Genomic DNA, 13,531 nt, shown 5'->3' with positions numbered 1-13,531 from the left:
ACAGGTATGCACCATTCCACCCAGCAGCGCACTTGCATTTTGACTGTGACACATCAAATAAGGTCAGAGGTGGAATTTTCCATCTGTGGCAGCACATCAACGCTCAATAATTGTTTCTGGAGCACTTCAGATTTTCGATTTTCAGATTAGAGGTGCTCACTCTGTTCAATGTCTTTCAGATATCTTACTAAAATATCATTATAAAGTTATTGTCTGATAACTTAGCATGTCACTTTTAAGTAATTGTGTAATGACTTTATAATACAAAAACAGTATCAAGTTTAATTTGTCCCACAACCAGCATCTTGTGGACAATCCTTACAAGGACAGGTTAAGTGAACGAAAATAATGGGCAAGAAAGTCACATAAAGGACACTGTCTGACTAGATCATTCAGAACACCCTGGCAAATCCTGTTGCCCTTAGTGAGGTGAAGTAGTTTAGTTAACACAGGTTAAGAAACACCAAGCCTGCGGCCCTGCCTCTGATCCCATAGGTATGCTAAGCCTTTCATACCTTTCCATATCTTCAGTGTTCCTTCATGGGAAGATTATTTTAAATTCTATCTCATAACTACTATGTAACTTTCACATGTTTAAAAATATAGGAATATAGATAAGGAAGGAGTCAATTCTCCCTCAAGGGAAAAAAAATAATCCTTTTATTTATTAAAGTTGGCTTAGCTTCAGTTACAACTACTGATGAATCACTGAGTTACAGATCAAAGCAATTGATTTCTGGATAAAAGATTTCAAACTTTAAAAACAATTAATTTATTTTTCCTTTCACCCACAGGTCTACCCACGGATAGCGCCGGCATTTTGGCACTACCTGCGGGTAGAAGTGAGTAGCGGGTACCTGAATTCTCCCTCTCTGCTCCTGGCACTCTGCTGGCATGTTCTGATCTGATGTGCCCATTGTATTCAAGATGCAGCTGCCATTCTGTGTAAATGTCCTCTCACGCCACCACCATTACTTAGAGTTGGATAAGAAATCTAGATCACCAACAACCCAAGTGCAGTTTCTAGAAGAGTAACTATCTTCCTTAATAAATTTCCAAATCGAGGCCATATCACATATATCATAACGGTGAACTATAAAATGCTAAATTATGGAAAACCATGCTTTTACTTCTTTTTAATCAATGTTTCCAATATTCAGAGCATAGTTCCTCAGTTTAACTTAGGAATGTCTCTGGGAAAAGGTGGGATCCTGTTGCTTTATTTCCTTTCTTTTTCTCTGTCCCCAGGAGCATGAGCAGCTCACCTATTCATCCACGAGGTCCAAGGCCCCCAGTGTCATCATCACAGGTCTCAAGCCAGCCACCAAGTACATATTTCATATCCGAGTGAGGACCGCAACAGGATACAGTGGCTACAGTCAGAAGTTCGAATTTGAAACAGGAGATGAAAGTAAGTTTTACACAATGAAATGAAATAAGATGTTCATTTAGGACCATTCTAATTTGACCTGATGTTTTAAAACCAGGTGTCCCAAATTTTTAATAGCTTCTCCAAATAGGATTCTGTTCATGTAAATATTCATACAGTCATTCAAGTTCATGTTTCTGTGCCATCATTAAATATTTCCATGAGACGTTTGCTCTATCACAATCATAATGTGGCCCAAATCAGTCCCTTTATGCAGAATTCATCACTCACACTATCACACAGAGTCTCAATGGATGGTGTTAGCCTAATTGTTAACCAGTCTTGGCACAGTGATATGGTACTCATGAAAACTTGGAAGAGAATGAAACCATGAGCAAATTATTTGAGCTGTTAGTTCAAAATTGTGCAGCTTTGGCTTGTTATCTCAGGTCAATAAAATCAGAATGAGGAGCTACATTCCACCCAAGTTCACATTATAAGTTTATATATAGATGCATGGTCTTAATTAGAAATTCATGTTAATTGCATTGCCTCAATGTACTGAAAACCAAAATGGGAAATGAAGGGAGTGAGGTCCAACATCATGCCACACAGGTTTTGAAATTTCTATCTCATTCTAAACCCAGCTCTATTATGGAATTCCTTTTAACTTTCAGAAATCCATCTTGCTACTATCTTTGTCAGGATAATACCACGTAACACTTTCACGTAGCGTAATTCTATGGGAAAAAAGTCCAAATATCTAATAATAATAATAATAATAATAATAATAATAATAATCTGTTCCTATCATTGTTAAACTATAAAAATTCAGGAAAAGAAAATTTATTATGGTAATTCTTTGTGGATAACAACAATAATAGCTACCATTTATTGAGCCCCTAATAAATGCCTGAAATGAAGTATTTTACATGAATTATCTCATTCAAACATTTTCACATCCAATGAGACAAGCAATACTTTCCTCATTTAAAAAATAAGAAAACAGAAGCATAGAAGAGTAGAGAATTTGTTCAAGTTTATGCATATGGTAAGAAGTTAAAGTAAAATTTGAAATTGAGGGTTATCTTCTTCTAAAACCTGGTCTTTTAACTAGTCCATCATCCTGCAAAGTTCTATCATTTGTGTTATTCTAAAGTGCTACAGGTAAGACCATGAAATAGGTCACAATTTCTCCAGCTGGAAGGGAAGCTGCTTTAAATTCTATGAATGTTTTATTATTGTTGTTACATTGATGAAGAATATCGACCCATAAGTACTTCTTTGTTATGATTATATCTAACTACAAAGTGGAAGGGCACAGGCCTATTCACTAAGGAATATAGTTGTAGGAATGAAAGTAAACTAACTAGTCAAAATGAATACTTGTTATGTGGATGTTTAATATTAATGATAATAATTTATAATCCTGAATCATAACTTCTCAAACTGGAGATTGAATTATTGGGAAAAGAACATAATGATTACAAAACCACAATACAATCAATATAAAAATATTCAAAGAAATATCCCTACCATAGTCCTGCTGACTGATGTTTCATAACCAAATGTTAAGCATCAGTCAATACAAGGAGAATTTGGTTTAAGGAAGAGTTAGGTCAGGCTATTTGGTGGGGTTTCATTGTATTTACCTTTAAAGGTATTATTTACCACAAATTTATTTCACAGCCAGGTACAATTAGCAAGCTTTGTTTTCTTATTTTATAGATGAAGAAATTTACTCAACATATAAAAGTCTGACATTTTTAGTATTTCATTATTAAATGAGAAATATACTCTTAGAAAAACTCATTGTACAAAATCTAAGTAAGTCATTTGGGTTCCTTTGGGGCCTTATAGAGAAGGAAATCTACTTTGATAAAAAGTAAATTCTAAGTATTTAAAAATTATTTGATTTCAGCTTTAAATTTCAATAATCATAATTTCAGGACAAAAATTCCTTCAGTTGTTATATAGAGAAAAAAATCCTTTCTTGGTTGAAAGGTCCCATACTCACCAATGACTGGGTACAATAATAACTCATTCAACAAAATGTACATGGCACTTAATGTTCTGTGTCATATTCTGTGAGGCCCTAGGGATAAAAAGTAATAAGAGCTATAGTTTTTGTTCCCCTAATTTACAATCTAGATTTGCGGGAAGCAAAATACTAGATTAGTGTCATATAACCATCTTAAAGATATGCAAAGGATTCCATGAGGGCCTGGAGAAGGGATCCCAATTCAGCACAAGTGAGTTATGTAAGGCTTCTCAGGGTGAAAAGCCAGAGCTCAATCTAGAAAGAGCAATCATCAAGGAGGAGCAAAAGCACTGGAGTCCAAGACAGCAAGAACGATTTGAAGAACAAATAATGTGTTGTGGCTGCAACAAGGAGATGTGAGTGATCAAATGGTAGAAAGTGAAGGTGAAGAGTTACAGAGAGACCGAGATGAAGATACTTCTTTGGCTATGGTAAGGTGTTGGTGCACATCCTGAAGCTACTGAAGATGCATTGGAGGATCTGAGTTAGGGGTGGCATGACTACATGAAAGACTCCAGGATGAGCAATTTACACACATTATCTCCTTTATTTCCAACAATATCTTATCTCTATAAAACTTATGTACCAAAATTAGTTAACTAGTGAGTGGAGGAACAAGATGGGAACCTAGAACCATCTGAGAATGGCAGCAGAAGGTCAAAACTATGCTCTGAGTTATTGATTTGTTAATGCCACAAAAGTGACTTTGATTACACTCTTGAAGAGACAAAATGTCTAAGAATCTGAAAAGTGTGTTTGTCTAAAACTAGAGTTTGGGTATATAGAATAGCTCCTAAGTTAATTTACAGCCTAAGGGAAAATCACTTAAAGGATCATTTTTTATCTGGTTAGCTTTAAATTGCATTTTTAAAGCATGCTGTTTATGCCCAGAAGAGAATTTCAATGAATAATGTCATGGTAGGAATATGGGCAGGTTTACCATAAATTCAGGAATATGATGATGTGAATCCCAATTGATGGCATCAGTCTTTTTCTCTTCATACTCTCCTAGCTCATGTTTAAATTTTTATAGCTTTTGTTTCTCGAGTAGTGCCTGAACTATTATAATGTCAACTTTATTATTTAGTTTTCTCTAGTGTATTCCATTTAATTAACTAAATTCATAATACATACATAGAGATCGGGTGTGGGTTGGAGAGAAGAGATTAGATTCTCTCTTATTTGATGGTATGTTTCAAATTTTTAAAAATAAGCAAGATGCAGTAGTAGTTTACAATCAACTTTTCTTTAGCTTCCCGTATTTTTTACTTTGTTCAGCTTCTAGATTGCTAACAACCAAAAAGATATAGCATAGAATATGAAATAATTTCTTTTCAGAATCATAGTGCTCTTACCTATTTGTGCTATATATCATAGTGGCATCAGGAAAACAATTGTGGTGACTCCTCCTGCCCTTCCAGAGCAGCACTGGTTATTTTTGCATTGTCAGAATATGCTAGTGGAAAGTGGATAACAAATGTAAAGGTTTCTAATTATTACTGCTAGACTATAAAATCACTCTATTTGAACAAGAGCTATAGATTTTTCACCTCCCTAGGTCTGTAGAATAATTGTATTATATATGTAAATATGTAAAGAGTGATAAAGTAATATAGGAAGTAATAGTCATAGGGTCACCCAATATTTTCCCTCTGTGTTTTAATGTGCTCTAATATCTTACTAGACTTAAGAGTATAATGAAATATTATGACCACTAACAGAATTTATTGAGTGCAAGTTGTATGCTGGCCTTATTATTAGGTACTGCATTATGTGTTATACTTGATCCTCCTCTGCTTTTTCAGAGAAGATGTAACAACATTATAATAATTACAGAATAAGTATTAATAAGGTGATAATATATAAATACTCCATATGAAGTTAAGTAAGAAGCTAATAAGAATTTTCTTAAAATTAAAAGAAAGAATTAAAATAGTCTATTAATTATATACACATGCTATTAATGACTTAAAAACCTATTTAATATATTTTTAAATAACTTCTTAAAATTACAACTACATTTCTAAAGCAGAACAAAAATAATTTAAAGATAATGAAATCAAACACTTTTTTACTTAGAAGAAACATTTATCTAATATTTAAATGCACTTTGGAGAAATAAAATAATTTTTACATATTCATTTTTTTAAACCAAAATAAAATATTTTATGCTAGATTGTAGCCAGCCAGCTTGAGCCTTCTGTTTAAATACTGTAAAATAGCTTCTAAGCTATCAAAATCAAGCCAAATTCTTATTGTGAAGCCAATTTTTGAAAGAAAACTGAAATTTTACACATAATAATTAGCAATTTACCTCTTCCATTGCCCTAATGATTATCCAAATGACCCCAAGGAACTAATGCATTGCCAACCTATAAGCAATGTGTTCCTTTTTCCTGAAAGGATTAATTATAGCTTAAATTTTAACAACATGTAAATTTAGGTCTTCACCTGTAGGCTACATAAAGCAGTTTTGTAACACAAAAGTCACATCTGTCAACATTTTTATATGTATTATTTATCATGAATCAAATAATTGCCTAGGCTTATATCACAAAACATAATCACACAAAAGTCATCATGATCAATATAAATTACTGAACCAGAGTACGTATTTCAAAATAAAATCTTATGTCATCTCTTATAAGTTTATAACATCAACAACAACAAAATGTGGCATGTAGCTACAAATGAATGATTTTAATCACTTAACTATTTTGAAAACACTTATAAGTTTTATCTATTCTATTGTGGTTTGATATTTAAGCAATTTGAGTCATTTTAACAATTTATAGCTGGGAAATGATCCTGAAAATTAAGGTGCATGATGGGCTCCATTCTTTCTTCTCTAAAGCATTCTTCATGTTCCATTTGACTAATTTTTCTATACTCCATTTTGTACACCTAAACATTCTAGAAAGGTTATGTGATTGAAGACAATATATGCATTTATGAAAATGACACAAAGAAACCCATTATTTTGTACAATTAGTGTGTACAATGAATCATAATTTTAAAAAAAATAGGTAAGAAAAAACAACCATAGATTTTTGGAGGTTTTTCATTGAATAAAATGTAAATTTTTTAACAACTATTTGTCTTTCTTCAAATCTAACCCACATTGACAATACTCCTGTCAAGTTTCTCTCAAGTTAACATGTACTCTGTGAAAATTAAATTATAAATTAGATGCTTCATTTACAAAATATTCTGTATCTTCGTCATATCTAACTTATTGCATGACTTTCAACTGGAATATTTAGATAACTATCATATTATGCTTAGTTGGTCCTGCTCACATACTAGACTTCTTGAAATGCTCTCCATTAGCCCAGCAAGAAATCACAATCACTACTCTTCCCTAGGACTTTTCATAGTATTTTATTTTGCAAGGGCTTAATTCTTTACTAGGTTGTAAACTCTTCTGAGATCAAGAACATTAGTCTATATATCTTTGTATCTCATAAAATATCCTTATACATAAGTAGGTCCCAATATGCATTTAATAAAGAAAAGATAACTTTTAAAACAATATGAAAGAATATTATGTTGCCTACACGTCCAAAAAGAAAGGATCAAATCATTTTATTTGTCACAATGAACAATACTGCTGGCTTTCTTTGGAGTAAAAACCGAAAGTAGCTTGAATCATACAGAAAAATAATGTATGACATTTTAATTATATATTAATTACTAATTTGAAAATTCCGAGATATTTTAGGTAGAACAAACTGACTTTTTTGTTGTCAACATATTTTCCTCTTTAAATTCCTTTATTTTTAAAGAACTCCAGTGTGTTTGATTCAGTCTATGGGCTGAAATACAGTCTGTACTGCTTCAATTACTTAGGATGAAATTAGTTACATCATTATTAACAGCAGCCAGGAATTTTGGAATGCTCATTAATGGTGGAGCATGAAGCAGAAAGAGGACCAGCTGACCCTGGTGGAGCAATAAAAAAGTTAATTAATCAAACAGAAGTTAGATTTCATATTTATTACTACCCAAAGGAGGAAAAATTTCAGTATATAAGAATTTAATTTGAAATAACCTGCAGTCAATAGTCCACTTCCAATGTTGGCAGCCATAACTGTAAATGCAAAATTCAATGGGAAAGAAGACTTTCCTAGCAGTTGGGTTGTCTAAATATAAAGTGCCTGCCTTATGAGGTAATGAAGTCCTCTCTTAGTAAGAATTTGTGCTGAGGGGCCCTTGTTCAACAACTCTTAAGGGAAACCTGTGTTTTATTGAGGAGGTTAAATAGAAGTTTAGTGTCACTTCTAACATTAAGACTCCATAACAACATACTTGTTGAGTTCCATTTGTGTCCCAAGCACTATTCTGCTCTTTAAGGCTACTAACACACAGCTTTTGAAGTAGAAGCTATTATCATTCCCATTTTATGGATCAGGAAAACTGAAGCATAAAGAAGGGCAATCAATTTACTAGTAATTTCCCACAGACAATAAGTGTTGGAAGGAAGAAATTGTGGCATTAGGCCCTTTTCATACTGATTCTGATAACTAGGATTGAGTTCCATTTCTACTCATTCAGTATTTTCATTTTTCTTACTTGCTTTGGTCCTTCTTTCAAATATTCTCCATAACTTTTTATTCTTATCTCCAATTCTTTACTATACCTTAATAACATCTCTGTTTAAAATATTGCATCTTTGACATTAAACACAGATTTTCAGAACACTAATTATTTATTAATCATTGTACATCAAATTCAGAGAGCTATGCAGTATTTTAATGCAGATTTCTGTTTTAGTGCACACATGATAGACTAAGGAGCAAAATAATGCATTTAGTGTGATTTACTTATATATATTCAGAATCTTCATGAAGAATAACTATCTGCATAGAAAATGGAAGTTTCCCTTTAAGGGAAATTGCATAGACAAAAAGATATTTTGTTTCAATTTTTCCTAGATCAAATAATGATTTTAAGTGATCGGAACCAGACTTATGTACCATGAGACCGATTGAAGGTCTTAATATGAAAAATATTAAAGATCATAACTTTGCTTAATGGGCTGGAAAGAAAATCATTAGCTATTAACAGGTACTTAGAAGTTGTAAACCGAGTATTTCAAAGTGCACTATTATAATTTGACTCAGATCTAAAAGGGAAGTAACAAACAAATGTGGATATATTTCTTAATACATCAGATAGATAGGAACATACAGCAGTATATATAAAAATATGATTTCTTTGGCATATAAATCATCACACATTGACTAGAAGATTTTTTAACATCAGGAGACTTCTTTTTTATTCTTTTTTTTTTTCATTTTGTATGTGCAGGGACTGTTCTCTTAGCAAATTTCAAGTAAACAATACAATATTGGCTATAGTCACTAGATTTTCAGAATTTATTAGTATATTTTCTTCTTTGTCTTCAGGAAGCTCACTACTAAACCACATTAAGGATTTAATAACAGAGTTCTTTATTTATTTCATTCCCAAGTCTGATTTTAATTTGAACTGTTTTGAAATTGACTTTTCTTTTACCAGTCATTCTTTAAATTGCCTGAATTTTTCTGTCAAGCTATTGGAATTTACAGCCTTGAATTTTTCTATAGAGCACAAATTTCTGAAGACATTTTGAATTGCTTCAAATTTAGTGAAAAAATATATTCTCTGCATAATACTTGAAGATTTAGATCCATTTCTCAGACTATACAAATCAACTTTATGGACTTATATTTTTAATGTCGTATTTTAGTTGTTAGAAAAGCATCAAGAGCCAAGTGAATGAAACATAATTTCTTACTCAAACCATTTGGAGGTATATAGAGAGCAGCTGGTGGATTTTGGATTGTAGCTCACCCTTACCCTCCACTGTGGCTTGATTTGGTTCAAGAAGGAAGTGGGATTGTTGTCTTGCTCAGTAAGTATTTATGCAATGGTGTTTTTAAAGTATTAGGGGAACTGAAGTTAGTTGTAGAGTGATACATATTCATTATCCTATAAATGTGATTCTACAAGAATAGCTAAAACACATGATGCTAGGATGAAATTGTCCTTTGGGAAGCCACAAACTAGAAGGATGACACAGCACACAGTTTTCGTTCAGTTGAAGTCTACCCATGTAGTAATCCTTCCTTTCTCAGAGCTGAAAAAAATTTGAGCTGAATCAGAGTTGTTGAAATGCTCAAGACACATTAGAATTATTTTATATAAAATATTTAAATATTAAGCATTATATACCCAATTCAAAACATACAAAGTTTGAAAATTTTAAATTTTCACAGTACTACTTTGCAATAAAAATCATGTTAAATTATCTAGAGCAATACCTTGGAAGTTTCTGTTAACCCAGAGCAAACCATCTGTTTTTGCTTTATCTCATTATGAGTCACAACACTGAATGGACAGATGTTTCTAAAATAACCGAGCCAGCTCTACAAAAAAGGCCTGTGTGAAGAATTAAAAAACAGCCGAATTGAATTGTTTGTGTTACACTTTACTTTTTCAAGAGAAACAGTAGTTCTGTGAATTTAAATTGTGTAACAGGAATTCTTGGCAAAAATCACAGCCCCTGAAAAGCTTTTGCTGTGTGTGCACAAACCTGAGCGTCACAGGTATGAGCACATTACTGTGCTGTGAAGATAGGCTGAGAAGCACCATGTGGCAACCTGACTACCAGATATAAAACAGCCGACTCACAACAGACTGAATTTCATAGTCTTTTTTGTTTTGGAAAACTGAACATCCATTTTAAAATGGTCTTGCACAATAGTTTTCTTAAATTAATTATTTTATGTTTGCAGAAAACATAACCAGAAAGCACACAAAATGATTTTTCAATAATCAATTTCACAAACAATAAACAATGAAACGTTATTTACTGAAGTTAGCATTATTCTGTATTCATACAAACTTCTCATTCCCATATTCAGATAAAGGTATGAAATGGGTAAGGCATTAAATATAGTTGCATAAGTTGTAATCTTTGCAAGTAAAATTATAATTTTGTGGGGAATATGCTATGTTTTGTTCCTAAATTTAATGTAAAGAGGAAGAAAGTGAAGGACAATTGAGAGCAGTAAGAGCTAAAGTTTTCTTTTCTTTTTTTATTTTGTGTGTGTGTGTGTGTGTGTGTGTGGTGCTGGGGATTGAACCCAGGGCCTTACTCATTCGAGGCAAGCACTCTACCAACTGAGCTACATCCCCAGCCCCCATAGACATTATTATTGCTGTATGTATATAGGTGACTGTATGACCAATGTGATTCTGCAACCTGTACAATCAGAAAAATGAGAAATTATACCCCATTTGATTCAAATGTATGAAATGTCAAGATCATTGTACTATCATGTGTAACTAATAAAAAAAATTAGAAAAGAAAAAAAAAAAAAAGAGCTGAAGTTGCTCGCAGTCTGAGGCAAGGGGATCAGGAGTTCAAAGCCAGCCTCAGCAACTTGAGGCCCTAAGGAACTCAGTGAGACTCTGTTTCTCAATGAAATATTAAAATTGGCTGAAGATTATGGTCAGTGATTGAGCACACCTGGGATCACTCACCAGCACTGCCCCCCCCCCTCCAAAAAAAGAGTTAAGGCAAACAGAAGAATATTTCATTGATTAATTTACTCATTTACCCCATCAAAACATATTAATGAATCCAAACATATTAATGGATGGACCAGATATCAAGGTTAAGTATTGGTAATTCTAATACAAAAAGGTAAACTTTTTTTCTGCTTTCACAAAAACTAGAAAGAGGTTCAGAAAGTTAAACAAGATGACCATGTGGGGTAGTATGAGTTGTGTAAAGGACCACAAGTAGAAAAACACGAACAAACTTGTCAAGGGAAGCTTCAATAAGACGTAATGCCCTAAAGGAGACATTCACAGTGAGCAAAACTTGATCATGGAAAGGACAGGGGTGAGAGTGGGGTGGAAAGAGAGGACTAGGACACTATTCTCTCCTGCACACACAGAACAGCATGTGCAGGTGTACAGCCCAAAGAGAACATGGAGCTTTCTTGTAAGTGGGAAAATTTCAATATGATGAGAGCCATGGATTCCAAAATACAGGCCCAGCACCAAAGGTATCAGAAATACCCGAGAACACACTAGAAATGCAGATTCTCACAACTCACGCTGGATCTATGTCTTAGTCTGTTTTGTATTGTTCATAACATGCCAAATACTGAATAAGTTAAGAAATAAAGAGGTTCTGGTTCAAGGTTGAAGGGCTGCATCTGGTGATGGGACCTTGTTGGTAGAGTCCCGAAAAATCACAGGGTATTACATGGCAAGAGATGGGGAGTATATAAGAGATCTGGTGAAAATGGCTTTTATAACAGAGCAATTTTTGAGATAATGCATTAATTCATTAATTGCCTGAATAGATCAATGCATTCATAAAGAAAAGGACCTAATTGCTTCTTGAAGGTCTTATATGGTCTCACCTCTTAACATCTTGTAATGGAGATTACATTTCAACATGAGTTTCAGAGGAGACAAACCATATTCAAACCACAGATAACAACCTACTAAAACTCTTTGGAATCAGTATTCTGTTTAAATGAGTCCTTCAGGTAATTTTGATAAAGATAAGGTTGGAGAACTAGGACTTCACCAGTGAGTACAAGGTCAGAGCTGCAGTGGTGAAGGTGATGATCTTGTTGCAAGAACAAGAAGATAACATGATGCTCATGGGACCAAAAATGCTCCCCCTCATCTTGCTACTCTTTTGTGTTGTTCATAAAACTTCCTGGCTAAAACTTCCCAGCTTTCTATTTTTCTTCCATCTCACTGTAGATGTGGAGACAGGCAAGCCAGCCAGAGGGAGCCTACCATAAATGACTTCTCTAGAATCATTTCTAACACATCTAATTGTTTCCTTACCTTCATTTTATCTGCAATAAAACTAAAACCTTCCAAATATCTTTTTTATTATCATTTTTATACCTGTCATATCTTCTAAATTCCCAAGAGACTATTTTAGCCTTAAGAATTCACCTACTAAAGGGGCTGGAACCTTGGGAATTACCAATTTAAATTCGAACACATGCTTGCTCTCAGCCTGCATGTAAGCCTGCGTATCTCTCCTTGACAGTTTATATTTGGTCTCTGGACTTTCAAGACACCGTGAATTATGACCTGCTCACCACAGCCTCCTGAAAAAAATCTGCAACTAAGCCATCCATGTCAAACCTTCAAAGAAAATTGGTCAGTTGGAGAAATCCTGGATATTAAGTTATTTGGGAGATGATGTATCTAGATACCAGGGAGGTAAAGATGATGTGTTAGCAAAGTCAGAAGCCAATACTAACATGCTACCCATACCAGTGACTTGTCTCAGACTAGCTCACGTGGTTGTATGTTCTGGTTGGTAAAGGTAAAATGATGCATTTAATTAGGCAACATAAGACTTGGCATATGAGGACTGTCCTCTCTAGACATTAATTTCTTATCATTTAAATAAAGAGAATGTGCTCTGTTACCCTCACTCACTCTGAAAATAAGAAATCTCCAGTGAAGTAATTAAAGACTTAGACCAGACCAGTCTGGATCAGCCTCTAAACTCTCTTATGCCAGAGGTATTGGACCAAAGGAAGGCAATTTAGTCAATTTAAACTTTGGTTTCATCATGGGAAAATAAAAATGTATTAATTTGTTTGTACAGTCACCCATTCAAAAAACACTTGTGAGAACCACCCTATAGTAGCAGAAAGAGATAAATATCCCTCCTCTCCTGGAACATACATTTTGAAGAGAGTTGGGAGACAATGAACAAATAATAAGCAAAATGTCTAGTACGTCAGGTTGTACAGAGCTGATTATTCAGGATCCCCTCCTCATGACTTAGGCAGGGATTCTTTGAGCTAGAGATTTCTGCCTGCCAAAAGTTCACTGGAAAACTTGCCTCTGGCCCAGAATACTGCATGCCCCAGGGCCATGCCCCTCTACCAGGGCTAACCACAATGCAGGACAGCTCAGGGTGACGTATAAAGACCCAGCCCCTCTGTTTCATTTCAGAATGATTCTGAAGGGCCAGCTCAGCTCCAGACCTCCCCAGCTACCATATGGCAGTTCCATTGCTACATCTTTCCATTTCTGCTTTCCACATTCCCTGATGTGTCCATGCTGAGGTTCCCAGTAAA

At 34.1% G+C, this 13,531-nt stretch overlaps 1 protein-coding gene across 1 annotated transcript in view; it reads left to right on the top strand.

Annotated features, from left to right (window-relative positions):
• Window positions 1-13,531, top strand: part of Epha6 (EPH receptor A6) — an 800,746-nt gene that overhangs the window by 513,618 nt on the left and 273,597 nt on the right. The window contains exons 6-7 of the mRNA XM_048803856.1: window positions 795-842; window positions 1,249-1,411. Of these exons, the coding sequence (XP_048659813.1) occupies window positions 795-842; window positions 1,249-1,411 (211 nt within the window). The remainder of the gene's footprint in view (window positions 1-794; window positions 843-1,248; window positions 1,412-13,531) is intronic.

This window comes from Marmota marmota, unplaced genomic scaffold (assembly GCF_001458135.2).
Source record: "Marmota marmota marmota unplaced genomic scaffold, marMar, whole genome shotgun sequence".
In the NCBI taxonomy this organism is placed as follows: Eukaryota; Metazoa; Chordata; class Mammalia; order Rodentia; family Sciuridae; genus Marmota; species Marmota marmota.
The sequence above is the reverse complement of the archived record's forward strand: the minus strand, read 5'-3'. Positions and strand labels throughout refer to the sequence as shown.